At 50.7% G+C, this 27464-nt stretch overlaps 2 protein-coding genes across 7 annotated transcripts in view; one reads left to right on the top strand and one right to left on the bottom strand.

The window, feature by feature from the left end:
- The window catches only part of Zmpste24 (zinc metallopeptidase STE24), a 41615-nt gene extending 34741 nt beyond the window's left edge, over positions 1–6874 (top strand). For 2 of the 4 annotated variants that reach the window (XM_075944760.1, XM_075944759.1), the window contains 2 exons: positions 1029–1172; positions 4142–6874. In XM_075944760.1, coding sequence (XP_075800875.1) covers positions 1029–1172; positions 4142–4366 — 369 coding nt within the window. In that variant the 3' untranslated portion in view covers positions 4367–6874. The remainder of the gene's footprint in view (positions 1–1028; positions 1173–4141) is intronic. The other 2 variants (XR_012907397.1, XR_012907396.1) reach the window with 2 other exon arrangements.
- Positions 6875–10846: 3972 nt separating this feature from the next.
- On the bottom strand, positions 10847–27464 carry Col9a2 (collagen type IX alpha 2 chain). Of its 3 annotated transcripts, none has more exons than XM_075945769.1 (32): positions 27258–27464; positions 26043–26117; positions 24740–24775; positions 24590–24652; positions 22953–23006; positions 22807–22842; positions 22686–22709; positions 22358–22411; positions 21962–22015; positions 21805–21852; positions 21619–21675; positions 21486–21539; positions 20941–20994; positions 20534–20587; positions 20385–20438; positions 20223–20276; positions 16288–16341; positions 15839–15892; positions 15632–15685; positions 14756–14800; positions 14327–14380; positions 14030–14083; positions 13780–13833; positions 13621–13692; positions 13446–13481; positions 13245–13289; positions 13130–13162; positions 12855–13001; positions 12575–12629; positions 12109–12297; positions 11751–11828; positions 10847–11524 (listed from the first exon to the last, which is right to left on the bottom strand). In XM_075945769.1, exons 1-32 carry the CDS (start codon positions 27327–27329, stop codon positions 11325–11327), a joined length of 2067 nt encoding a protein of 688 aa, XP_075801884.1. In that variant the 5' UTR covers positions 27330–27464; the 3' UTR covers positions 10847–11324. The 3 variants fall into 3 exon arrangements, with proteins under 3 accessions (XP_075801884.1, XP_075801885.1, XP_075801886.1); XM_075945770.1 differs by lacking the exon at positions 27258–27464 and adding an exon at positions 26584–26898; XM_075945771.1 differs by lacking the exon at positions 27258–27464 and adding an exon at positions 26643–26887.

Raw genomic sequence — 27464 nt, 5'->3', positions numbered from 1 at the left:
AAATGAAGTAAAGATGTTCTCAAGCTCTGGCTGAAATAGCAGTTAGCTGTCTGTGTTGGCTGGTTCTGAGTACATACAGCCTTAACCGATCGTGTGTGTGTGTGTGTGCGTGTGTGTGTGTGTGTGTGTGTGTGTGTGTGTGTGTGTGTGTTTTAAGATAAAAATCTCATTCTGTAGGATGAGATTTCAACTTGTAATCATCCTGCCTCCCAAGCATTAGAGTTACAGGCTTTTCCCATCATGCCATGCTTCACTGAGTCTTGGATGGGTCTCTGTTCCTGAACCAGTGGGTTCTGGGCTGTGCAGACGTCCATGGGAAGACTGGTGAGCCTGGTTTTCCTGCTGCCACAAGTCGGTAGTAGAAACTTAATTCCTTAGCTTGAAGCTGTGCTGTACAAACACAGCACATAGGGCTTAAATAAAGCCAGATTCTAATTCTAACTCAGTGCTTGATCTGTAAGGAAAATCACTGCCCCTCTGCAAAGAGATGGGTGTGGTGGGATCAACCCTACCTGCAAGGCAGTGGGCTGGTCCCTGAGGACACATTGGGAAGTCCTAGAGTAACTGTGGAAGCAGGCTAGCCTCACTCTAGTATGTTCTGAGGCCCCTGGTCATCCAACCAAACTATCATCTGCCCACTGTCAGCAAATTAGTGTGTATTTTCATCTCCGTCTCCTCCATAGCCAGTTAGAGGTACTATTTAAAGTTCTCTTCATTGTGGCGATGCACACCTTTAATCCTAGCACTCAGGAGGCAGAGGCAGGCGGATCTCTGAGTTCAAAGCCAGCCTGGTCTACAAAGCAAGTTCCTGTAGCCAGGGCTACACAGCATTAGGAAGGTTGAGAACCACTACCATAGGGGGGTTGCTTGCTCTTCATGGCTTACTCAGCCTACAACCCAGGAACACCTGCCCAAGAGTGGCACCACCCACAGTGAGATAAGCCCTCTCCCATCAATCATTGATTAAGACAATGCACACAGCCTGCTTAGCGGCATAGTAACCAATAGTATTATGTCCTCTTTTCTAGATAAATTCTTTCCTGTGTTTCTTCTTGTTTGCTGTGTTAATTGGTCAAAAGATACTTTTTGCTGCCTTTGGTTTTTATGACAGCCAACCTACTCTGATTGGACTCTTGATCATCTTTCAGTTTATTTTCTCGCCCTACAATGAGGTAATGTATGCTTTTTAAAATTACTACATATGTGTTTTTGCCTGTTTCAAATCCGAATTCTTTAGGGTAGTGTGAAAATATATCAACAAAGCCATAGAAGCTTCTAGTTCCTCACTGTATATTATAAAGTATACCGGACAGTATAAAAGCAGCAGAGAAGTCCAAGTCTAAATAGTGAAGTAGAGAATTGGAGCTTAGCAGTGGAAGCCTTGATATGTATCCCTCCGAGCTCCAGTAACTGGAGGTCACCTGCTATGCCGTGTCCTAGGCCGTGTGTTCACAGCATGGGTGAACACCTGTGTGAGAGGACAAAACGGATGGGAACTGAGAAGGAGGCAGCTAGACTGGAAGGAGCTATGTGAAAGTGTTCCTTTGATTGTTCACAGGAACTTTAGGGTCCCCTCCAGGGCCCACGAAATCACAAGTGAGGTTAGAAAGCCATCACCAGCAGATTCTGCACTTCAGAGCAGAATCTCATGGCCTTTGGTAAGGCTTCCAGATGAAGCCAGGAAATATCAGTGATCTTGAGGAACCTCCATGTATCCTTGAGATGGGTCCTAGGGTAGAGGTTATCAAACCAACTAGGTGAATTCTAGTTCTCCACTTAGGAAAGCATTCAGGGTAGGGGTGGGGCGTGCCATGAAAGAAAAATGGAGAGAAATAGCTGTAAAGTGTCCACACAAGCTATATAAATTTTGAGAGAACATGTATTTATTCCAAATTATAGACATTAAACTGTTGTTTTTGTTTCTAAGATTTACTTTTATTATTTTTAACTATGTGTGTGATGTTTGTGGCACGGGCGTGTGAATGCAGGTGCTGGCAGAGGCCAGAGTTGGTGGATGCTCCTGGAGCTGTGAGCTGTCTGACATTGTTGCTGGGAATCCAGCCTGGGTCCCCCGGAAGATCAGTACATCTGTTAAATGCTGGGCCATCTCTCTAGCCCTAGGCATTAAATTTCTCTGTGTAGCCCTGGCTGTCCTAGAGCTCACTCTGTAGACCAGCCTGGCCTCCAACTCAGAGATCTACCTGCCTCTGTTTCCCAAGTGCAATTGCAAAGACTTTTTAATCCCTCAGATTTTATATTTTTCCATAAAAAATTTCCCTTTCTTAATGGTCTTTAAAAACTGTGAACTTGGAGAGATGGCTCAGAGGTTAAGAGCACTGACTGCTCTTCCAGAGGTCCTGAGTTCAATTCCCAGCAACCACATGGTGGTTCACAGCCATCTATAATGAGATCTGGTGCCCTCTTCTGGCATGCAAGCATACATGGAAGGAATGTTGTATACATAATAAATAAATAAATAAATAAATAAATAAATAAATAAATAAATAAATAAATAAATAAATAAATAAATCTTTAAAAAAATAACTGTGAACTTAAACTTACTCTGGAGATATTGTCATAGCCACTTTTTTTTTTTTGAGGTAAAATCTTGCTAGCTCAGAGAGGATGAATAGCAAGTAGCTAACCTCTTCTCACTCAAGTCTCCTGAAAAACAGGGTGACCTTCTGCTCAGCCCCCAGTTAAGAACCTCAGCTACACATGGTTCCCACTACCACTTCCTGATCCCCAGGTTAATTTTATTTGATCAAACAAATGTGATGCATCTTTGCATCATTAACAAAAGCAGCAGAAACAATGTAATGCCTTTACACAGTTAAAATAATATTAATAATTTTCCATAACATTCAGTTTTGACTTAGGAAGCCGAAGGGGGAGGAGCATGAGTGTGAGGCCAGCTACATAGACCAAATTTTGTTAACAAAACAAAATTTGGGGCTGGAGAGATGGCTCAGTGGTTAAGAGCATTGACTGCTCTTCCAAAGGTCTTGAGTTCAATTCCCAGCAACCATATGGTGGCTCACAACCATCTGTAATGAGGTCTGGTGCCCTCTTCTGGCCTGCAGACATACAGACAGAATATTGTATACATAATAAATAAATATTTTAAAAAAAAACAAAACAAAATTTGACGCTGGGCGGTGGTGGCGCACGCCTTTAATCCCAGCACTTGGGAGGCAGAGACAGGCGGATCTCTGTGAGTTCGAGACCAGCCTGGTCTACAAGAGCTAGTTCCAGGACAGGCTCCAAAACCACAGAGAAACCTTGTCTCGAAAAACCAGGAAAAATAAATAAATTAATTAATTAATTAATTAATTTAAAAAAAAAACAAAATTTGAAACTATTGTCAGAGGTTCTGTCATGTTTGAGAATAATCTCAGTGAAGACGTATTAAAGATAGATAAATGATTAAGAATATTATGATCCTCTGTGGGGCTAGAGAGTTGGCTTAGTGGTTAAGAGCACTTGCTACCCTTGCAGAGGACCTGGGTTCAGTTCCCAGCACCCATGTGATGACTCACTCAGCCATCCGTAACTCCAGTTCAAAGGGATCTTGAAGCCCCCGTCTGACCTCTTTGGGCACTAGGCAAAACACAAGCACAAAATGAATATTTGAAAAAGAACATCCGGGTGTAGTAGTGGATTCCTGTAATCCTAGCACTGGGATGTGGGGGCAGAAGATGAGGAGTTTGAGGTCAGCCTGGGTCATGTAAAACCCTGCCGCAGAGAAACAAGGAAACAGGTATATTAGGGACAGGACGTGAGCACATAACTGACTGGGAACACCGGGCTGCGCTGGCTTTGGTTAAGCACTAACCTCCCAGCCCTGTGGCCCTCTGGGCTTCACCTGCTGACCTGTACAGTAGAAGTTGAGACATTCTTCCAGGGTGAAGTCTGGCACTGGGCACATTCTCAAGAGCTCCATTGTAATAAGGATGTATACATTTCTGGTCTGTTTGCTTGGGGTGGGGGAAGCTCAGTTTGACAACCCCACCCCACCCATCCTTAAATCCTTAAGTCATAGTCTCATAGGTTTGGCTTGCCTTCCTCCACAGCCTGGCTCATGAAGACTTCCCTGTCAATAAAGGTGCCAGGCAGCTAAACCTTTTCTTTTCTCCTGCAGGTTCTGTCTTTCTGCCTAACAGTCCTGAGCCGCAGATTTGAGTTTCAGGCCGATGCTTTTGCCAAGAAACTTGGGATGGCTAAAGACTTATATTCTGCTTTGATCAAGCTGAACAAAGATAACCTGGGGTTCCCCGTTTCTGACTGGCTGTTTTCAACGTGGCACTACTCACACCCCCCACTGCTAGAGAGGCTTCAGGCTTTGAAAGACAAAAAACAAGACTGAGCCACTCAGCGACTGGACACACTTCCAATTATTTCTGTCTTGGCAGCATGTTCCAGCTCTTGATGTTTTTAATTTTTTAAGAAAAATGATTAAGTACATAAAAGTCCAGATTTAAATACATTTACAATCTCATTTCAAAAATGATTTTAATAATCCATTTCTTAAAACACTGGATAATAAATTGAGGTTTAACATTTTTAAAGCATAGTCTTATCTAACATGTGGTGTAGCACCAATTTGTACAATTATTTAAGGCAGTGCACAACTCGTTTATTTCCTCACTATGTGAATCTGCATAGAGGGTTTTCGGGTTATGTGTTTAAAGGGGGACGCTACCTCCAGGTACTTTCTGCGAGACAGAAATTGTGGTCCCAAATCATTGTGCTTGTACCTACATGCAATTTGTGTTTACCTTCATGCTGTTCTGATTTAACCTGGCCAATCAGTGTTTTAAATAAGAAAAAAAAGTAAAACTTAGTGAGGCTAATGTTACTGAAATGGATGTTGTTAGTCTGTGCTGTGCCGCTGCAGGCCCAGGCTTTCTGTTCTGTTAGTCTGTGCTGTGCCGCTGCAGGTACAGACTTTCTGTTCTGTTAGTCTGTGCTGTGCCGCTGCAGGCACAGACTTTCTGTTCTGTTAGTCTGTGCTGTGCCGCTGCAGGCCCAGGCTTCCTGTTCTGTTAGTCTCTGCTGTGCCGCTGCAGGCCCAGGCTTTCTGTTCTGTTAGTCTGTGCTGTGCCGCTGCAGGCCCAGGCTTTCTGTTCTGTTAGTCTGTGCTGTGCCGCTGCAGGCCCAGGCTTTCTGTTCTGTTAGTCTGTGCTGTGCCGCTGCAGGCCCAGGCTTTCTGTTCTGTTAGTCTGTGCTGTGCCGCTGCAGGCCCAGGCTTTCTGTTCTGTTAGTCTGTGCTGTGCCGCTGCAGGCCCAGGCTTTCTGTTCTGTTAGTCTGTGCTGTGCTGCAGGCCCAGGCTTTCTGTTCTGTTAGTCTGTGCTGTGCTGCAGGCCCAGACTTTCTGTTCTGTTAGTCTGTGCTGTGCTGCAGGCCCAGGCTTTCTGTTCTGTTAGTCTGTGCTGTGCTGCTGCAGGTACAGACTTTCTGTTCTGTTAGTCTGTGCTGTGCCGCTGCAGGCCCAGGCTTTCTGTTCTGTTAGTCTGTGCTGTGCCCCTGCAGGCCCAGGCTTTCTGTTCTGTTAGTCTCTGCTGTGCCGCTGCAGGCCCAGGCTTTCTGTTCTGTTAGTCTGTGCTGTGCCGCTGCAGGCCCAGGCTTTCTGTTCTGTTAGTCTGTGCTGTGCCGCTGCAGGCCCAGGCTTTCTGTTCTGTTAGTCTGTGCTGTGCTGCAGGTACAGGCTTTCTGTCCTTTCTGGCCACATGCCAATCGAGAATCCCCTCCTTCCTCTTCCCTCCCCACTTCTCCCTCCTTCCTCCTTCTCTTTCATCCTTTCTCCTTCCCTTCCTCTCTTCCTTAACTTTTTGAGATAAGGTCTCACTCTAGCCCCTGTTGACCCCAGACTTATTCTTCCTCCTTTCTCTGACTTCCAAATGCTGGGGTTGCCGGTGTGAGCCACCACACCCAGCTTAGGCGTTAATAGTACTTGAAATTAGAAATCTTTTAAATCATTGAGTTTGGGTTCACTTTTAAGAAAGTCTTAATTTTGAGCCAGGCTTGATAGCACTTACCTCTAATCCCAGCGCTTGAGGCAGAGGCCAGTCAGGGCTCTGTAGTGAGACCTTGTCTGAAAGAGAGAGAAAGAGAAGAGAAGGTTGGTCTCAATTCTTAACTTTTCCTCCCACCTGGCCTTGTTAGAGGTAAACTAGCTTTTTCTCGTTTTTCCCCAGCAGATAATAGTACACACACCCTTTCACTAACAGACATCGCTGTACTGTACACATTTCCCAGTGTTAAGTGTGGCAGGAGATGAGAAAAAGAGGAGATGACATTTGAAAAGACGTAAGGGGGAACTAGACATGATTCTCTATTACAGGAAAGAACTTTCCTGTCTTTTTCGAGGACAGATGTCTGCTTTCGTCTTCGTATTTTTTTATTCACAAGTTATAATTATACCAGATTCCATTTTTTAAATTATAATTCTTGGTAGGCAGGCAGATGTTTCCTTTTAGAGACAGCATCATGAAAGATCTCCAGTGGTAAAGGTGTGTGCTTGACCACTTCAGACGCCTGTGTCCTGAGTGTGAACCATGCTGCCCCTGCCACTCCGCTCACCGTGGTGCACACCTGGGCATTTCTCCACAGCCGGGATGACCACACGAGGACTGGCTTGTGCCCTGCTGACGTGTGAGTGGTGCCTTCACACGGACCATCATGGCCTCTGAGCTCCAGTTCAGCCCCGCATTGTCTGATTCCTACAGCTAAGCAGAGCGGCCCAAGGTTTCTCTCCAGCATTCTTTCCTATGACTTCACGCTCAGAGAATTGCCTTTCCTTCCTCCCGTGCCTTTAAATACACATTTCAGTTCTGCACAAGTGAGACATTAAAAATTGCCAATGCAGATTTACGTCCTGGTGTTGGGTTTTGTGTTGTGATTTGTACGTCACGTTTCCCAGATGTGTTGGTCGCCTACAGGCACGGTGCTGCCATGGATCCCGTGAACAGCCCTGAGCCTGAGTGACACCAGCGCCATTCATTGCCGCCTCCTGTTCTTTCCAGCACACACGTCGCCAGTTCTTCTTCATTACTGCAACCTCAGATTGTCTTGGGCTTGCTTTTTACTGCTCCGGCCACCCTCTGGACCTCTCTCTTATCCAGATCAATCAGGAAATATCCATTTCTTCTAAAGCCCAAGAAACCAGCATTGCCTATACCAGTGAACAGACAACGGCCTTGTCTGGGCCGCAGAGCTCGCCTCTGACCCTCAAGTCTAGGTAACAGTGAGCAAGATGCCTTAGCCCCTCTCTCCTGTACTTTTTCTTTCTGCCCATTACAAAAATACTAACATTTGTCAAGTTGTTAAAGAGAAACTTCTTGAGATACAGTCTCCTATATCCAGGCAGACCTCAAGCCTGCTGTGTAGTTGAGGATGACCTTGACTTTCTTGACTTCCACCTCCTGAGTGCTGGAATTACGGGTGCCACCATGTTTGCATGTTGCTGGAGTTTGAATCCAGAGTCGAAGCACTCTGTCAATTGAGCCACAGTCCAGACCTTAGATAAAATGTATTGTCATAACTATTCTATTAGTTACTATTAATCTCTCACTATGACTAATTTAGAAGTTAGAGTTTAGCATGCGCATGTGTGTGTGTGTGAGTGTGTGTAGGTAAAACTATAATTGGTCTTTTACAGGGTACTGGAGGCATCTTATGAAAAGGGAACTATAGGTATAAAGGCCTAGAAATAATGAGCAACACCAGAAAGCCAGAAGGTGGGAAGGGTGAGTGCTGGAGGGATTAGGAGATGAACAGGGAGGATTTTGTTGGACTTTGGCAGCTGGGGATGTGGCTCAGAGTGCTCGCCTGGGATGCACAAGATCCTGGGTTTGACCCCAGTACTCTGAGGGAAGGAGAGGACTTAAACTTTCTTTGGTTTTTGTCTTTTCAAGACAGGGTTTCTCTAGCTGTCCCAGAACTCACTCTGTAGACTACCAGGCTGGCCTTGAACTCACAGAGCTCTGCCCCCCTCTGCCCATTGAGTGCTGAGATTAAAGGTATGAGCTATCACACCTGGCTTTAAACTTTTACTTGGTAGGAAGCTTTGGATGTGAAGGCTTAGGGCGTGGTTTCCATTAGAAGCCGACAGGTGGTGGGATCTTCTCACCCTGTGGCAGGTAATCTTGGTGTCCCGTGGAGTGGTAGTTGGGGAAGCGCTGCAAGGTATGACCTGGAGGAATCATGCGCAATCTCTGGGGACAGCCGAACCAGCTAGCTGTAGTGTCATTTCTGTTAAATGTCGTGTGTGTGTGTGTGTGTGTGTGTGAGAGAGAGAGCGTGTTACTGGGGATCAAATCCAGGGCCTCTCTCATGCTAGGCAAGTGCTCTATTGCCGTACCCCCACATCATTTTGAGGGGGTACATGAGGAATCATGAGAGGACAGGGTCCTGCTCTTAGTGCAGAGCCACTGGGAATCTTGGGCCGCCAGAGCACACAGCCACACAGAGGTTGAATCCAAGTCCCTTCATTCCTAGTTTGATGATTAGAGTCTTGTTCCTTTGTGTCCTGAATATATTTTTCATTTATTTAATGAATATTAATCACCTGCTATGTGCCAGGCACCGTGTGCTGGAAAACAAGAGTAGTGAACCAGAGCGGCCAAATGCCTTCCTTCGTGGGGTTTATATTCTGATGTCTTAGTCAAACTCAAGCACTAAGGAGAAAATGCCGGGAAGGATTGAGGTGACTTTTGAGCCAAGGGTGAAGCAAGGTGCTGGGGTAAGGCTATTTGGTGGAGCAGCCTTCCCAGCCATGGGCATAGCATGTGTGGGGCATAGCATGTGTGTGGCATAGCATGCTTAAACAGCCCAGGAAGTATGGCTGGAGTAGGCTGGACTGGGGCCAGAACACAGGATGCATTCTGAGGGGCATATGGGAGACTCGCAGGTCACACTCCTGATCAGAGTGAAACCCACCCACCAGGAAGTTGCAGAAGGCACAGGCCACTGGTCCTTAGGAATTAGACCCCTTTGGCCCTTTCAAATGCTCCCCTCACAGAAATGAGGTGTGGCTGGGTACAGTTTGTGAACCATCAGCTTCCCTATTGTCATTGAAACCATCCAGTGTCCTATCTTGTTAAGTCACAGAGAGGACCAGGAAAGGGCTCCTAAGCCAACACATGAAGACACATCAAGGAGTAAGGCTTAGTCTCTAAGCTCAAGGTTCCAGGCACCAGACCAAGTATGAGATCCAGCATCAGAGAGTTACTGCCACCACCATGTCCCTGAAGCTGTGAGCACCTGCTCAGGGCCAGGGCAACTCGCTTCACCAGACCCTGGTTCTTCTATTTCAAGGACTCCCTGGTAGCCACATACCAGGGCCTCTCTGTGGAGGCCAGGGTGCCATAACAGATTGGCCAAAGCACTAAAGATAAAACCACCTCGCTGGCCCTTGGTTCTGCCACACCTAATCCTTCCTGGCTGACCCCAGCTTGTGGTTAAGGAACTACTAAGTTCCCTAATGGTAAATGTGTATTGAGTGAAGGGGGGGGGGGGGGCAGGCTTCAGCAGGTGGTTGGCCTTGGACTACAATGCTGTGTACCTCCAGGAGGGACCAGGATGCAGAGTGCTTCCTTTGGGGACAACACATACCCAGATTGATAGTGAAACAAAACGTTTAGCCATCTGTGTTGTCAACTTGACACAAGCTAGAGTCATCAGAGAGGACGGAGCCTCAGTTGAGAAAATGTCTCCATAGTAGGGCATTTTCTTTACTAGTGATTGATGTGGGAAGGCCCAGCCCATTGTGGGTGGAGTCATTCCTCCCCCCTCCAGTTCTGTAAGAAAACAGACTGAGCAAGCCACGCAGTGGAGGGTAGAGAGTGGGGGAATGTGCAGGGGGGAGGTGGAGATATGATGACTAGCCAACCAGGAAGCAGCCCTCTTCGTGGCCTTTGCTTCAGCTCCTGCCTCCAGGTTCCTGCTGTGTTGATTCCCGTCCTGACTTCCTTTGATGATGAACTATGATGTGGAAGCATAAGCCAAACAAACCCTTCCCTTCCCAGGTTGCTCTGGTCATGGTGTTTCAGCACAGCAATACTAACCCTGACTAAGACGCCATCTAATATCAAAAGCTGCCAGCTGGCCAAGAGAACAGTGACCAGGGTAGCCAGACCAGAGATCTAAGCCAGTGTTCCCTTAGCGTTTCAAGACCCATGTCTTTTTCTTTCCTCACAGGAGCTCCTGGAAGGCACCCAACAAGTCTTCCAATCTCCCAGCCCAAGCTCCTGCTCCAGAGTGAGCACACGGGCCACTGAGACAGGCCAGGGGGCGTGAGTGTGTGGCTGGGGACGTCGCTCAGTGGATAGAGCACTTGCCTGATACACAATGAATGAAGCACCAGGTTTGACCGCAGTGCCACAAAAATGGTGTGGGGGTGCACACCTGTGATCCCAGCAGAAGGCAGAAACCTAGAAGTTCAAGGTCATCCTCTGCCATATAGCAAGTTCAAGGCCAGCCTGAATACCTGAGGCCTTGTCAAAAGGAAGGGGGAGAGAAGGGGAGGGAGGGAAAAAGACAGGACCCTGGCAACCCAGTGGGTATGGTTTACTCTTATACATATGGCATGGCTAAGCCCTTGTCACCACTACACAAAGAGACTTGAGGTTTGCCTGAAGTTACACGGTGATCAACACCCCTCCTCGACCCTTGGGTTCTCACCACAAAAGTTTCTCAGATAGGCCTGCCATCCCAATGCTCACGGGTTAAGATGTCCCAGATGGAGGGCCCAGACCTCCCCTCCCATTTGTGAGCCCTTCACCACTTACCCAAGCCGTGGAGACCCAGCAACAGTTTCCCATCCTCACCCACAAGAAGTCAGTGTGTAACCAATTTGGGAACTTTTATTTACACAAAGGCCAGAGTGGGTGTGGGCAAAGGGGACTGGAGAACAGTGATGCCAGAAACCAGGGAGATGGTGTTTAAATTCTCAGATGGGAGGCGGAAAGGCAACAGTGGGGCTGGCCTAAGGATTGCCAGCTCAGGGTCCTCACCCTCAGCAGACACCCAATAAAAATAAGTCCAGACAGTGGGAATGATGAGGACCATCAGAGGCCTACCTGCCCCGAGGGTGGAATGGCCAGCCCAGAATGGCACAGATGAGGGATACTCTGGGAAGAAAGGGCACCCTGTTCCCTCAGGAGTGCTCTCTCTCCCCAACCCCTCCCTCACTGAACTTGTCTTCAGGACCCCTGGGTTCCAGACAAGGTCCTGAGAAATGTAGCCTCCTGGGCTGGGGCTGGGGTGCATGTCCACTCAGAGGGGACCCAGGAGGCTAATAGGCTCTGTCCTGGCTGGTTGCTCATGGCCCCTTGATGGACCCAGGCTCTGTGAGACGAGCAGAGGCGTAAGCTGAAGCCCCCAGGCAGGCGGCAGGCTCACAGAAACCAGGCAGCCCCACTGGGCCTGGCCGGCCAGGTCGGCCAGCTTCTCCTGGAGCCCCCGGGGATCCTCGGTCTCCATCTTTGCCATTGATTGCCTGGCCAGGCCGGCCAGGAAGACCTTTGAAAAGGAGAGGCAAGACATTGGGAAACACTTCAGGCAAGGAAAATTAGGCCACGAATATCAATCACTGAAGGAAGGCACAGATGCTGCCCAACTCAGTCTCGGCTCCCAGCTCCCAGCCAGAATCCCCAGAGATTCCGAGTGCCTAGCTTCCATGCAGAAAACCCATGACCACTAATCCCCAAGCTCAGAGAAGGGTGGCTGCACAGGACCAAGGTGTTACCTGGGATCCCTGGGGGCCCGGGCATCCCGGGGTGCCCACGTCCCATTTCTCCTTGGTCACCTTTCTCTCCACGCTTTCCTGCAGACAAAAAGGAGTATCTTTTCTCAAACTGAGAAATATTTCTCCCACTATTTAATTTGTTTCATACACATCCATTGTGCCAGTATACTGTTGGAAAAAATTCAGAAGTAACCACAGGGGCTGGTTAGATAAAGGGAGATCCAGATAAGATTTGGGAGATTATGTATCAGATAAGGTCTATTATAGTAAAGTGTCTAATAAGAACAGGCATTTACTATGTACCAAGCTGCCCTTGACCTGATTCTCCTTGCCCAGCTTCAGCCCAAGTAGCACTTACCCTTGGGCCCAGTGTTGCCAATCTGACCCACTGCTCCCACGATGCCAGGAATGCCTCGGGGACCAGGATGCCCATGGGGTCCCTGTTTGCCTGGATATCCAGGGGGGCCAGGAGGTCCTGGAGGACCCACCATTCCGGTTGCACCCAGGGCTTCCCGCTTGGCACTCACAGCCACCTCTGCCAGTTGCTCTGAAGGAAACAGGAAGAAGAGGGGCCTGAGATGAGCGTGGAGAAGACAGGGTACCCTGATGCCTTGGTACCTAAGCTTGCAGACAGAAAAGCCCAACGTTGAGGTTCCTCTTTCCGAGACCCTGTTTTTGGAAGTCTATCCAAAGTTCCACAGTTTCCGGGAGGCAGAGCTAGACTGCACATCCGGGACTCCGGACCCTCCATACATGTAGAGGCTAGTGAAGGGTGACCAGGTACTGGAGTGGGCTGTGGGAAAGGGCTGCAGCCTGTCCCTTACCTTGAATCATCTTCAGTACCACGTCCACGATATGCTGGTCACTGGCAGCTCTGCCCTGAGTGCGGAGGATACAATTCATGAAGAAGCCCCGGCCACCAGAACCAAGGACTCCTGCAATCTGCCACCACGCCCCGCACCCAGCCCAGTATTTTTGGGCACATGTCACACCCATTCTCTTAATCTGGGGCCAGTCTCCAAAACCCCCAGCCTTGGGCAATGTGCTGCACCCCCTGAGAAGATGTCCTTCCTCGAGAATCCCCTAGCCCTGGGGTCCACTCACCACTACTCCTTGTCTCCCAGGTTGTCCTGGCACGCCTCGATCTCCCACCAGTCCTCGGGGTCCGGGAAGCCCGGGATAGCCCTGCACTCCTGGGGCGCCCGCATCCCCGCTGGGGCCAGGGTATCCTGGCTCTCCACGAACTCCTTGCTGCCATGGGACCACATAGAATAAGAAGACATTGGTAGGAAGGGGAGAATGGGGCGAAGGGAGAGGGCGGGGCCAGAGGGAGGAAAGGGAGGATTAGCGTCCGCAAGGGAAAGAGGGGAGGGGCTCACCTGTCCCTTGGGTCCTGGCTCTCCCGACTGACCCTGCAGAGGGAGCAAGGTCAAAAAGCGGTGGGACCCCGGAGCATCTCCCCGACTCCCCATCTCACTCCCGTGCCCCGCTCACCTTCTCCCCTTTCTCACCCGGGAGGCCGGCCACCCCCGGATCACCCTGCAGAAAGAGAACCTCGTGTCAAATGCCGTAGTAGCAACAACGACTACAGACCCAGCGCCCCAGGCACCCGACGCCCCAGGCACCAGATGCCCCAGGCACCAGATGCCCCAGGCACCAAACGCCTGACTGCTGGACTGGGCCATTGGAACTCACCACTCCACCTCGGGGCCCTGTCTTCCCTGGGGAACCCTGGAAAAAGAAATTGGGGCATAGTGAAATGTCCTCTCCAGGGAAGGAGCCCCCCCCCCAAGCTCCCTGTTCCTCCTGGTCTAACCCAACCTCACGGCCCACCGCAGCCCAGACTTGGCCCCTTTCCAGGCTCCGGTACCTTATCTCCTTTGATGCCTGGCAAGCCTTGGGGTCCTGGAATTCCTGGGGAGCCCTGCTCTCCCTTGGGGCCCTGAGGTGGGGAAAAAAACAAAACAATGAAGTAAATTAAAGAACCCAGTTGTGAGCCCACTGCCCCCCTCAGCAGGCCTGTCCTCACCTGTCGTCCTTGAGGGCCTGGCTGCCCTACTGGTCCCCTCTCACCCTGATCACCCTGAAACACAAAAAGGAGCTTCGGACGTGGGCTCTCAGCAGGCCCAGTCTTTTAAGTGAGGCTGGCCTCCAGCGGAACAAGTGCCATCTATCCTGGTTTTCACCAGCAGGGGTCCTTCTTACTCTTTTTCACAGACCCTTGTCAGAGAGGACCCTGTGCCAATTGCAGCAAGGATCCTCAGAGAGGGCCTGCTTACCTTCTGTCCCATTATGCCCTGTGGACCGATTTCCCCTCGAGGTCCTGGCTCCCCCTGGGAGGAGAAAGGAGAGTCAGCAGCAGGCCTGGTGGAACGCCACTCGCTCAGCCTTCCACACTCTTGGGTCAGCTAATTGGCTTCAATTGAGGAGGCTGCCCCAGAAGGCAGAAAAAGCTTGCTTGGGTCAGTGGGACAGGACACTAGACTCAAGACACTCCCCAGGTTGAACTCCATCCCTTAACCTCACCCAGACCCTACATTGAGGTCAGGGCCTTAGACCTAGAAGGAGATACTCACTTCTTTTCCAGGAGGACCGGAAATTCCAGGGAAGCCCTGCTGGCCTGGTTCACCCTGCAGGAAAACACAGTTCTCATGTCAGGCTAGTACCTGCCAGTCAGCCCTTAGCCTCAGGTAGGCCCAGGAACCCTGAGCAAAGTCTGCAACCAAATAAGCAGGGAAAGGAGGTGCTGTGATCAAATCCTCTGGGCTCCATTGCCTTTCCTGAGTTTGTTACTCCTCTGCCTTCCAAGCCACATCCTGCTTCTACTGAGCCAGGATGAGGGCGGGACAAGGTGGTGAGAGAAAGTGGTACTGACTAAGGGGCTTGTGTTTAAGCTGTGTTGAGCCCTGGTGAGAACTGAGCCTCACAATCTTTGAGCCCCATTTCTCGCTCCCTGGTCCCATTGTCTGGTAGAACCAAGTCTCTGGGCTTAGGGGTCTCCTCACCTTGTCTCCAGGGCCTCCTTTTGTCCCAGGCTGACCCGGCACACCCTAAAGAAAAAAGTTGGCATTGGTTTCTACCCTGGCATGGGGAGCTGGGTACACTTGCCACGTTGCCCCCATGCCCAATCCAGATTTTCTCCTCCTTGTGGGAGCTAAACATTCAAAGATCCAGCCATGGTATCATGAGCTCAGCTGGTTCTCCACCCTTCTGTGAGTCCTGGAGGGAGAGAAGTGGGCTTTGGACAATGGCCCGTCTATCAGCGCCCACGTCCATGGGAAAGCATAAGGTGAAGACGAGTCTACACAAGCACAGAGAAGCAGGCTGTGGCAGGCTGTGCCTTCATGAGGGGGGAGGGTGGACACTCACAGGCTGAACCCCAGATACATGGAGTAGAGATGAGTCTGTGACATGAGGAGGTGAATCAAGCAGGCCAGAGACCAGCAAAGGGTTAATGGTATGGAAAGAGAAAAGCCACTGCAGCCGGGGGGGGGGGGGGGGGGGGGTTGGCACAAGTTTTTAATCCCAGCACTCAGGAGGCAGAGGCAGGTGGATCTCTATGAGTTCGAGGCCAGCCTGGATTACATAGTGAGTTCCTGGCTGTCCTGGAACTCACTGTCCTGGAACTCACCGCACAGAGAAACCCTGTCTCAAAAAATAAAACAAAACAAAAAAAAACCTGTCCAAATGATGAGGCAGCCTGCACCAGGCCAGGAGCTACACAGACAGTAAGGAGGTGATGGGATGAGAGGGTCAGACCTCAGGTGCAGATTTTTACCTCCTCAGCCTCTCCCACCCTCTCACACGGAAACAGGCAACAGGCTGGCTCCCTGAGGCTCAGGATCAACTTGCCTGTGGGCAGCCCTCGTGTTGATACTCACCGCTAGGCCCTGGTGGCCTGGGCTTCCTGGCCGCCCCACCTGTCCTGCGCTGCCCTGGTGAGACAGACAACCAGAAACACAAATCAGAGGCTCGGACACACTGAGAGCTGCTGGTTCCGAAGCCTCGAGGATTGGTGACAGGGCTCACCGGCCTGAGAGGGAACAGACCTGACCCTGCCCAGCTCCACCAATGCGCCTCACGCTTACCTTCATTCCAGGTATGCCCGGGGTCCCGTCCTTGCCGTCAATCCCTGGAGGACCCTGCTCAGGAAGGAAGTTCAAAGGAGACTGATTCATGGTGGGAAGCCCCGTGGGGCCAAGCCACCCTCCCTGTGAAATGAGATGAGCCTCTGTGACATCTGCAGTGCGTGAGCGGAAAGGCTCTGATCACTCCAGAAACACCAGCCCACTGGGGAAGGGGTTAAGAGGGACAGACCACACCCTTCCTTTGTGTGGGTAACTGCTCAGTTGTTCATGCTTCCCACTATCCTGCCATGACTCCATACTGTTTGCAGGTAAAGAAACTAAACTAAAAGGAAGCGTCTTTGTCAGGTGCCAGTAGCCTGCCACAGCGTTCAGTCCAGATCCCCAGCTTTCTCTCCATCGAGGGATGCAGTGAACTGACCAGGGCCAGGGACTGGACTCTGAGTGCTTACCGTTGTTCCCTTTGGGCCTGTTATCCCCTGGGGTCCTCGGGCACCTGGGCTCCCCTGCAAAGTAGATAGAGATCAGTGGCCTTTAGAACGCGGAGCCTAACTGGTTGTGTAGCAGGAACAGCACAGACAATGGCTTCTGGGACCCAGAGTCCTTGTGGCCTGGGCCAGACTGCAGAGGTTGAATGGAGAGGCTGAGAAGTCTGCTTCTGCCCTGATAGGAGTGGGGAGGGGCAGATCCAGTTCCAATAACAACATGGTTCTGTGAGGGAAAAGTCTTTAATTTTTAGAGATACATTCAGAAGTGTGTAGAGGCAAACGAGATGAGCCAAGGATTTCTTGAAAATAAGCAGCAACCAATGAAGGACAGTGCAGGAGGCGTGTGGAAGGGGACAAGGAGGGAGGTGTGGGCGGGGCAGTGAAGTTGTGTGTGTGTGTGTGTGTGTGTGTGTGTGTGTGTGTGTGTGTAGGCAGGACAGTGAAGGGGGAAGGACAGTGAAGGAGGTGTGGGCGGGGCAGTGAAGTTGTGTGTGTGTGTGTGTGTCGGCAGGACAGTGAAGGAGGTGTGGGCTGGATGGGGAAGGAGGCTTAGAGAGAAGGTAGTTGCTGCAAGTCTCTCTAACCTGGAACCGGGGAGACAACCATATGGGACTCCCTGTAGCCATCTCTTGACTTTCCTATGTATTTTTAGACTTGCATTAAAAATACAGTTAGCTGAATCTCGACTTGTGGTTCTTCTTTCCCCCAAAACCAGCAGTCTTTTTTTATTTATATTTCTCATTCTGTTAACATAACACAAATTTCCTTTCTACCTTCTAATTCCCACCACCTCACAGTACATCTTAGAAGCTACCCACGACAGTAAAGGGCGCTTTGTTTACCAAGTTAGAAAATAAAATATGGTGATATGTGGTGACTCATGTATTCTGTCACCACTATAAACAGTGACAAAAGCATTACTTTTGGGGAAAAAAAGCCTCTTTTATATATGCCACATGTCATTTTGCCCGAATTTGAGAGCTGGTGAGATGTCTTGATGGGTAGAAGTATTTGCCACACGAGTCTGATGGCCTGGGCCTGGTTTCCAGAATTCACAGAAGGGAAAAACTGCCTCTTGTTGTTCTCCGACCTGATGTGCATGCTAAGGCACGTCTATGCGCATGTATACCTCACACACACACATACACACACACATTCAACACACACACACAATAATAATAAATTTTAAAATTTCATTAAAATATTGGGCCATTAAAATATGATAGTACATGTCTTTAATATCAATACTAGGAGGCAGAGGCAGATGACAGCCAAGACTATTAAATAGAAATCTTGTCTCAAAAAAAAAAAGTGTTAGTTTTTGTTTGTTTGTTTTTCAAGACAGGGTCTCTCTGTACAGCCCTGGCTGTCCTGGAACTTGATCTGCGGACCAGGCTGGCTTTGAACTCACAGATATCCACCTGCCTCTGCCACCCAAATGCTGGGATTAAAGAAATGTGACACGGGGGCTGGAGAGATGGCTCAGTAGTTAAGAGCACTGACTGCTCTTCCAGAGGATCCAGGTTCAATTCCTAGCACCCACTTGACAGCTCACAACTGTCTGTAACTTCAGTTCTAGAGGATCTAACACCCTCACACCAATGCACATAAAATAAAATTAAAGAGATTATTAAAACAGGCATATGATACCACTGCCTGGCCTAAATGTAACAACTTATTAAAGATAATATTGAGGTAGAATTATTAGTTCAAAGATGCACACTTGAACTCCTATAGACACTGTCAGAGGTTCCCAGTTAACACTCTGCAGTGGCACAGGGAACTCCTATAGACACTGTCAGAGGTTCCCAGTTAACACTCTGCGGTGGCACAGGGAACTCCTATAGACACTGTCAGAGGTTCCCAGTTAACACTCTGCGGTGGCACAGGGAACTCCTATAGACACTGTCAGAGGTTCCCAGTTAACACTCTGCAGTGGCACAGGGAACTCCTATAGACACTGTCAGAGGTTCCCAGTTAACACTCTGCAGTGGCACAGGGAACTCCTATAGACACTGTCAGAGTTTACCAGTTAACACTCTGCGGTGGCACAGGGAACTCCTATAGACACTGTCAGAGGTTCCCAGTTAACACTCTGCAGTGGCACAGGGAACTCCTATAGACACTGTCAGAGGTTCCCAGTTAACACTCTGCGGTGGCACAGGGAACTCCTATAGACACTGTCAAAGGTTCCCAGTTAACACTCTGCAGTGGCACAGGGAACTCCTATAGACACTGTCAGAGGTTCCCAGTTAACACTCTGCGGTGGCACAGGGAACTCCTATAGACACTGTCAGAGGTTCCCAGTTAACACTCTGCAGTGGCACAGGGAAGTAGATAATGCTCCATTAGCCCCACTCTGCCCAGGCTTTCCACTCACCAAGCCACTGAAAGCATGATTTCCTTGCTCTTGCTAAATATAATGGCAACTTTGTACCACGTGAACACAAAATGCCCAAGGAGGCCAGAGGAGGGTGTTGGAACCCCTGGAACTGGAGTTATACAAGATTGTGAGCTGCCGTGTGGGTGCTGGGACTTGAACCTGGGTCCTCTAAAGAGCAACAAGTGCTCTTAACTGTTGAACCATCTCTCTGCACCCCCTCCCCAATTCCTTCTTTAAAAGACATGGTCTTACTATGTAGCCAAAAGTGGACTGAAACTTTCTATGGAGACCAGTTTGTCTTCGAACTCACAAAGATCCACCTATCTCTGCCTTCCAAATTCTGGAATTGAAGGTGCGTACCACCACGCCCAGCTCATATATTTTTATTTTTAAAAAATTCTTTGACAAATTCATATATGTATATAACATATTTTGGTCATTCACATTCCTGTTACCCCTCTTACCCCCCTATTCCTGCTGAACCCCCTCCTTCTTCCCAGTGTGTTCCCCTCTTACTCTCAGACCTTTTTATTTGTTGGTGGCATTGATATTATTATTATTATTATTGGTGTGTATGGGTATTATTGGTGTGTGCATGCGTGTGTTAGGGAACACTCATGTGCTAGAGCGCTTGTGTGAGGATCAGCAGACAGCTCTGCAGAGCTGGTTCTCTCCTCCCTTCCACCTTTAGGTGGCTTCCAGGGGACTGAACTCAGGTCACCACCACCCCTTTCTTGTGACCGAGTGTGATGAGGGTTCCTTTGTATGTGTATAGGTGGAATAATTTACTAGAATATGGGCAACTTACTGCACACTGAAGAAAACGACACCCCTTCCCCAGGCAACCATGCGGGCTTCCCAACCCCACACACGCTGCTCAGTTTTCTGTGATTTTTAAAACTGCTCGGAAAGCCAGGAGTGGTAGTGCATGCCTTTAATCCCAGCACTAGAGAGGCAGAGATGGAGAAGTCTCTGAGTTCTAGGATAGCCTGGTCTACATCGTGAGTTCTAGGACAGCCTGGTCTACACAGTGAGCTCTAGAACAGCCAGAACTATGTAGAGAAAAACTCTCTAAAAAATAAAAATAAAAAATAAACCCTATTCAGAAAAAAAGAATTTATGAATCAGAGAGAGAGAGAGAGAGAGAGAGAGAGAGAGAGAGAGAGAGGGAGGAAGGGAGGAAGGTGGGAGGGAGAGAGTTAAGTGACTGTGATAGATGCCTTGGGATCCAGACCAAATCCCATTAGTTCCATGGTTAATTTGCTGGAATTTCATTGTCCAGCCCCAGTGGCTACAGGACTGGATCCCAAGGCTTCTAGTGAAGTCTGAACACAGCAAGCAAACTGGATTCTCAGCACAGATCATCAGACACTGCCCCCACACCCAGAAGTCACCCACGCAGACTGTCAGGCACATACATAAACACCTATGTGTGCACACACAGCATTAATGGAGATAACCCCTTCCCAGTACTCTCCAGGGGTTCTGATCAGACAAGGATCTCCCGAGAACTTACCACATCCCCCTTCTCACCAGTCCGGCCTGGTGGCCCCCTTGGACCTTCTTCACCCTGGCACGAAGGAGACAAGAGCCCAAGTCACATGACCCCATAAAGACCAGCACCCACTTTGAAGCCATAGACCTCTAGCATAGGGTCTGGGGACAGAAGCAGGCTTACCGGTGGCCCAGCAGCCCCGATGGAGCCCACCATGCCTTTATATCCACGAGGACCCTGGGGAAAGGAAAAGATTGTGGGTCAGTCCTGGTTGGACTCTGAAGGCCAGAGTTCTGGTCCCAGCAACTCTTGCAGGACACCCATAGACTTACCGTCTCTCCCTTAGGTCCTGCCACGCCTGGGTAACCCCTGATGCCCTGGGGACCCTGTCAAAAAAAATGCCAGTGAAAACAACTGCCGTTTTTGGTCCCATCCCTTCCCACAATGCCCCTTTGGGCAGAGTGTCCGTATCTCCTGTGTCGTACAAAGATGCTCAGACATAGAGAGGAACCTCCCAGGGGCACTTAAAGGAACAGCGACAGACCTGGACCTTGGCCAGGTCTTCTGGTGGACAACCTTGGTCCTGTCCACTCTATCCCTGCAGCTAGTCTCAGCCTTTCACCCCACCCAGGCACTCCCAGCCAAACACGAATTTCTTTCATAGAGGCCAAAGCAGGTGAATGGCTCCATTAAAGGGCTCCGGGGATGATAGAAGGCATAACAGTGAGGTGTTTCTTACCGGTGGTCCAGGGATGCCTTGCTCTCCAGAGGCACCCACATCTCCCTTGGGGCCCTAAGAGCAAGGAAGAGCTGTCAGACTGGCAGCAAATACAAGACAGCAGACACCAGCAACCTTTCCCAGCACAGACAGCCAGGCCGGACAATTAGAAACCAAGATGTCCCCTATCACATGAAAAAGGGACTCAACAAGAGACTCCATTGGGTTGGGCGGCAATGGTGCACGCCTTTAAATCCAGCACTTTGGAGGCAGAGGCAGGTGAATCTCTGAGTTTAAGGCCAGCCTGGTCTACAGAGTGAGTTCCAGGATAGTCAGGGCTACACAGAGAAACTGTCTTAAAAAACCGAAAAACAAAACGAAACAAAACAAAATGAGAGAGAGAGAGAGAGAGAGGAGGGAAAGAGAGGTGTGTAACATTGGCCTCCTGCTTCCCAGATTAAGGAACCCACAGGGACAAGGGAAGGAATGAAGAATGTGGCAGATGTCTCCAGGATTGTCTCCCCATAATCCTCACCCTCATCCCAGTCCTTAGCTCTCATACTCACCGGCTTCCCCTGGCGACCAGGATCGCCCAGAATCCCCCGCTTGCCTGGATGCCCCTGAAGGGAAGGAGGGAACTCAGCCCCAGGTCCCCTCCAAGCGCCTGTCCCACCCTCCCAGGACAAGCCACCCCTTCACCTTCACTCCTTGCAGCCCCTGAGGCCCTTTTGCACCAGCTGGACAGTTGGTTGGACACTGGAAAGAACATTCTGTAAGGCCAGAGTTCTCTTGCCTGGCCAGGGCCAGCCGAGCAATGCTTCCTAGAACTCCTTCCCCATCTCCCATTGAAAGCCCTACGCAGTCTCTCCAGACCCTGTTTCTCACCAGGAGATCTGCACTCCCTTCCAGACCCTGGATGGTTCCTGGTTGACCCTGATAGGAGATACAAAATGATGAGATATAACCTGACCCATCCCCTCTGCAAGCCACTTCCTCAGGAACACATGGCCATCCAGGAGGGTTGAGGACAGAGGACACTTACCGGTTTCCCAGGGGGTCCTGGGGGCCCTGATGGTCCCTCTGGTCCTGGATCTCCCTGGAAGCAAAAAGAGCTGAAATCACAACAGCATCCTGCCCGGCCCCAGTTATTTCTGCTCTTCCTCCACTCCCTACCACCAGTCCATCCAGGCCACCCTTTAGGGCACCTCCAGAGAGCTGCCACAGTAAGGAGATCCAGGACACTGGCAGGTGGCACCAGCCCTGAGCCTCCCAGGAAGATTTGTTGCAAGCCCAGGTTCAGCAAGAGAGGGTTCTGCCCCAGGCCTGGGGGAGTTCCTCGTGGAGCAGAAGCTATTCAGAAGCTCCCAGAAAGCCTGCTCCAGACTGTCAGTCTTGGTACACAGGGCAAGAGGCGGAGGCAGAGGGTCAGTAGGCTTACCTTGGGGCCCGGGGCTCCAATCTCACCAGGGAGGCCCACAGGTCCAGGTGGTCCCTGTGGGTCAGAGAGAAGGTTGTTCAAGATGCCTCACAGCATCCACCTTAGGTAGAAAGGTAGGGACAGGCACCAAAAGTCTCTTCTCCACTGTGTCTATTCAAACAATTGCAGAGAGACTGGATTGTGGGGCTCTAAGGACCAGACCATTCCAGACTCAGCAAGCTGCCCATTCATGGCACCAACACAACATGCAGGTTGTTCCTCAAGATGGAGACTCCCCTAGAAGCCTTCCTTTCCCTCCCCAGCTCCCTGCCCAACCCCCAGAACTTACGGGAGGGCCAGCAAATCCGGGGCCCTGCAATACAAATAAAGGGAATCAGATTCACGGCTCCCATCGGCAGGTCCTCCCAGCCCCCAGAGGGTCCCTCTATATACTTGAAGGTGCTACTCACCGGCAGGCCAGGGGGCCCTGGGAGCCCAGGCTGACCCTGCAGAGCAATGAGAGCGGCTCAGAGGCTGGACAAGGCTGGGGTCCTTACCTCACTCTACTGCAGCCCCTCCAAACGCTGTCTTCAATGAGCACCCGGCAGTCACTTACCTTGACTCCGGGGGTCCCCATGGGGCCAGGCTCTCCCTTGGCTCCCATTAAACCCTGGGGGAGAAAGAGATGGTAGGATCATTGAGGCTCACCTGCCCTTAGCTCACAGGGCAGGGCAAATCTAGGGGATTCCAGGCTTCCCATTCCTGCTGGAGGCCTGGGGACCTTAACTTTCTCCTTTCCCTTTTCTCCGTTTTTTAGGGGGAGACTTTTTGTTTGTTTTGAATCTTGGGAGGTAAGTAAAATAATTATTTCCCTTTCAAAAATATTTATTTATTTAGGTATTTTTAGGGATACATTTTTTTTGTTTTTGTTTGTTTGTGTTCTGTGTAGTCCTGGATGTCCTGGAACTTGCTCTGTAGAACAGAGATCTCAGAACTCAGAGACCCGCCTGCCTCTGCCTCCAGAGCACTGGTATTAAAGGCAGGCACAACCATGCCTGGCAAGTATCCTTTGGTTGTGTTGCTGAGATAGAAGTTCCCAACTCACTACAGTCCCAGCTGAGATAGAAGTTCCCAACTCACTACAGTCCCAAGGATGACCTTGAATTTCTGAGACTCTCTTCCCCACCTCCGGAGTGCTGGGCTTACAGACGTGTACTGCCATGCCCAACTGTGATGCTTCACCAACGAGCCACATTCTCTACCCAGTTACCCTCCTTTGAGAGCCGTGAAACTAAGACCCAAAGACCTGTGGGCTCAACCTCACTTCTCCCAGTTCAAGTCTAGGGTACTCAGATGTGGATCTGAACTGGTGATGTCTGCTCTAGGTAACTTCTGAAAGCCTGCGTTTTCTCATCTGCAAATGAATTAACACTCTCAGCTCTCTGGGCATGCATTGGCACTGACCTTGCTAGAGTGAGGCAGTGTGTTTCATAATCTTTGTAGGGTGTGGACGGGGAGTTTAAAGGGACCCTGCTGTCTGCAGCCCTGGTCATACTCCTTGAATCGGCAAACAGGCACAATTCAAAGAGACTCCCCCCCCCATCTTTCAGAGTCTGCCATGTACTTCTACCAAATAACTATCCCCACCTTCCTGAGGCTCTCAGCCCTAAGGAATTTGTGGCTTTGAGGTCTCTGGGAACTCCATAATGATGTTCCTTCCCTGAGCTGGACCAGAACTGCAGAGGGGATGACCAAGGCACTTGGGGTAGGGACGAAGGGGAGGGGGGACGGGATGGCGGTGAGGGGTTGGGGGGCAAAGCAGGATACACAAAGCCAGTGCAATCCTTAGAGGCCAGAAGGGTGAGACTAAGTCCTCACACCTGCAGACAGGAGGGACAATCCTGCAGCTCACAGGAAGCAAAGGCCCTCTCGGGCTCCCAGTGCCAGAGATCCACGTCAGGGTGGATATAAGATAGGCGTGAGGGCACAGTTGTATGAAATGAGTCCTGAATGGCTATAGAGCTGCCATCTTGTTACCATTCTTCTTCTTTTTTTGAGACAGGGCTTCCTAGCTGTCCTGGAACCAGGTCTTATAGACCAGGTTGGCCTCAAACTCACAGAGATCCTCCCGCCTCTGCCTCCCAAGTGCCAGGAGTAAAGGCATGCGCCACTGCCGCCTGGCCTTACTACCCTTTCTAACCAGACAAGCCTGAAGAAGCCAGAATCAGCATCTCCCCAGCCTCAGGTACTCACATCCACGCCAGGCTTCCCATCCGGCCCATCCGGCCCGGGTTTGCCAGGCTCGCCTTTGGATCCCTTGAAATCAGAAGCAGAAAATATTAGCCAAAGGACAGCAAGTACTGGAAGAGCCAAAGGTCAAAGAAAAACATAAAGAGCACTCACCGGAGGACCGATTTTTCCTGGAGGCCCCTTGTCACCCTGCAAGACACAAGCTGATGAGACATCTATGGCTCCTGCCTCCCCAGTGGTGTGGACAAGTCTGGCTGATGCCCCAGAGTGTCTCCTCTCTGTTTTGTGCTGAGATCTGCACTATTTTTTAAAAAACAGCTCCCTTTGCTCAAAACAAACAAAATTCAGCTGAGCACCGGCCTTCCTTGGCTCCAGCATTCAGGAGGCAGAGACAAGGGTAAGTCTGTGCGTTCAAGGCCAGCCTAGTCTAACGGTGAATTTCAGGACAGCCAGGGCTATGTAAAGAGACCTTGTCTAAATTAAATTAAATGAAAACAAAACAAAATGCGAGTGCATTAACACCAGGCCAACTGAGATGGGCATTTAGTCAAGATTTTAGACATCCTGACGTTGGGCAGGTACTATGAAGTCGGGAGAACTGATCAAGCAAGTGACAAAATGAATTTTTTTTTTTTAAAAAAAAAGCCTTTTAGAGAAATCCGAAGAGGAGGGAAATGAGGTGAGTAGTGGCTGTCAGTCAGGAAAGCCAGAGACTGCTGCGGCAGAGGCAAGGATCAAGGGGGCCAGCAAAGGGGTAGATTCAAAATGTTCTCAAGAAAAGAAGGTTCTCTTTCCTGTGTGACAAAGGACCGTTGGTGGGAGACTGGCATGACCCTGTAGCCAGATTTAGCCAGGGAGAGGCCCCCAGGAATTCTGGAGCCAGCAGCGGCATGAGCCTGGCTGGGGTCCAGCGCCCTGCATTTGGGGGTTGGGGGCACTAGGCTGAATAGGAGTCTGTCCGAACGGTAAACATCCAGCCGACCTCCTGGGGGAGCCTTCTGAGTAAGGCTGTTAACCCTCAGCACACTCAGAGCGTGGAGGACCAGCCCAGGCAATTCTAAACTCAGAAGCTAAAGCAAAAAAAAGAGACAGTAATGTGGCCCCGGCTGGTTAGCTGTCTACCCGAGGCTCCCCAGCTACCTTAAAGAAGTGTGTCAGGGGACAGCGGGAGGGGTTAAGAGGAGGAAGGGAGGGAGGGGATAAGGACGCGCGCTGTGAGCTGAGGCCGGCAACAGAACAGCAGGCCCTTGTTGCAGAGTGGCTACGACAGACTCCCCATTTCAGGGCTGGTTTGGGGTTTTCACTGAACAAACGGGCTCCTTGTGGTCTCTGCAGGCGCCATGTCCTGGCAACAGGGGGTGCTAAACTTCCAGGCGTCCCCGCCCCTGTGCTCACAAAGTTCTCCTTTGTGGATAGACAGCCTTCCGTCCGCTCAAGTCTGAAGTTAGATACTCACGTCGATGCCGTCAGAACCCGGCACTCCCGGTGGCCCTGGTGGCCCTGGAGGACCCGGCTCTCCTGGAGGACCTTTCTGGAAACACACACAAGGATGCAGCTCTCAGACAATATGCAGAACTGAGATCCCAGGGACTGCTGGGGACCCCGAAAGTGAAGGTGACTAGGGCAGCAACTCCCCAAGGAAACGGAACTCCAGCGGGGAGTTTGTTGAGCAGCTACTGTGTGCCCTCACACTCACTATTTTATGGATTACTCAGAACTGTAGGAGGGTAGTATTAGGGGTGACAGGAAGAGGGTGAAGAAACACACACAGGAAAATTAAAGGTTCGTGGTCACAGTGAAAGATGAAATCACAATTGCACCCTAGGTCTGCCATCTTCTTCCCCTGGACCACACTGTCCTTGCATTGGCATGGGTGGGAAATAGATAAAGATATCATTCGCTCAAATCACAGATGATGTAAGGGGGCGCCTAGCCCTCGATGGATGGTACTTCGAACTAGTATTGTTTTCTAACCAGATACAGCGGTGAACGCGCACCTCTCCCTCGTCCCGCAGAGAAGGGAGGTGTGAAGAAGGGAAACTGGTACTATTCTCACTTGGTCCTTCCTGAGGTGGTTCTCGCAGCGGGCCAGCCCCGAGTCAGGAAGATGTCGCGCTGGCGCTAGGTGCCCTGAAGTGCCCGGCCAGCACCCCACAGGCAAGCTGCACCCCACACCAGTACCGCTTGGCTTGTGGGTGGGTGCCAGGCCCAAGGTCCCCGTTAGGTCCTACTCGGAGCATTCCTTCCCCAGACTCCATCTCCCCAGACGGGAGCTCACAAGCCGGTCAGAGGAGATGCAGTGGGGCGACAGAGAAGTCAGGCTGGAGCCCGGGCCCCTTAGGAGATTCCGGGGGCGGAGGCTCGGCTGTCGACTGAATGGCCACCATTGTCTCCGCCACCACCTGGGCTCTCTCTGCTGCCAGGACCCTGCGCCAGCTCCTGCCCCAATGCTGTCTGTCCAAGGCCGAGCATTCCGGGACAGGGTCCCTTTGGCTCCAGGGCTGATCAATTCCCCTCAGTGCCCCCGCATGTCCGGTATGCACCCACCCAGCGGCTCTGTCCTCAGCTGCCCTCAGGCTAGGGATGGCCTACAGCAGATCCCCAAACTTCTGGATCCTAAACCCAGGCTCTGCACCCAGGACTTCGGTGCCAGAGAGGCGGCGGGACTTACGATCTGAGCCAGGGCGAGTCCCAGCACCTGGAGGAGAACCACCAGGCTGCGGAGCGCGTGAGTGGTGGCCATGGTGAGCAGCGGGTTCTGGAACAAGGATGCGGGGTCCAGGCACGCACGGGCAGCGGGGACTGCTCTCTGAGCCACGGGCCGGACCTCCTGAATACGCGGCGGGGCGGGGCAGGGACCCGCAGGACTGTCACCTGA

Source organism: Microtus pennsylvanicus, chromosome 13, assembly GCF_037038515.1.
Source record: "Microtus pennsylvanicus isolate mMicPen1 chromosome 13, mMicPen1.hap1, whole genome shotgun sequence".
NCBI classification, from domain to species: domain Eukaryota; kingdom Metazoa; phylum Chordata; class Mammalia; order Rodentia; family Cricetidae; genus Microtus; species Microtus pennsylvanicus.
Note: the sequence above shows the minus strand (reverse complement) of the source record. Positions and strands in the feature narration are given on the sequence as shown.

Coding starts and splice junctions, on each gene's coding strand:
- Col9a2 (XM_075945769.1), bottom strand. CDS start 27,329: ATGGCCACCACTCACGCGCTCCGCAGCCTGGTGGTTCTCCTCCAGGTG. Junction 21,540..21,618: donor AGGGGCTGCAAGGAGTGAAG/GTGAAGGGGTGG, acceptor CCTTCCCTTCAG/GGGCATCCAGGCAAGCGGGG. Junction 13,290..13,445: donor CAGGGCCCCGAGGTGGAGTG/GTGAGTTCCAAT, acceptor CTCTTTCTGCAG/GGTGATCCGGGGGTGGCCGG.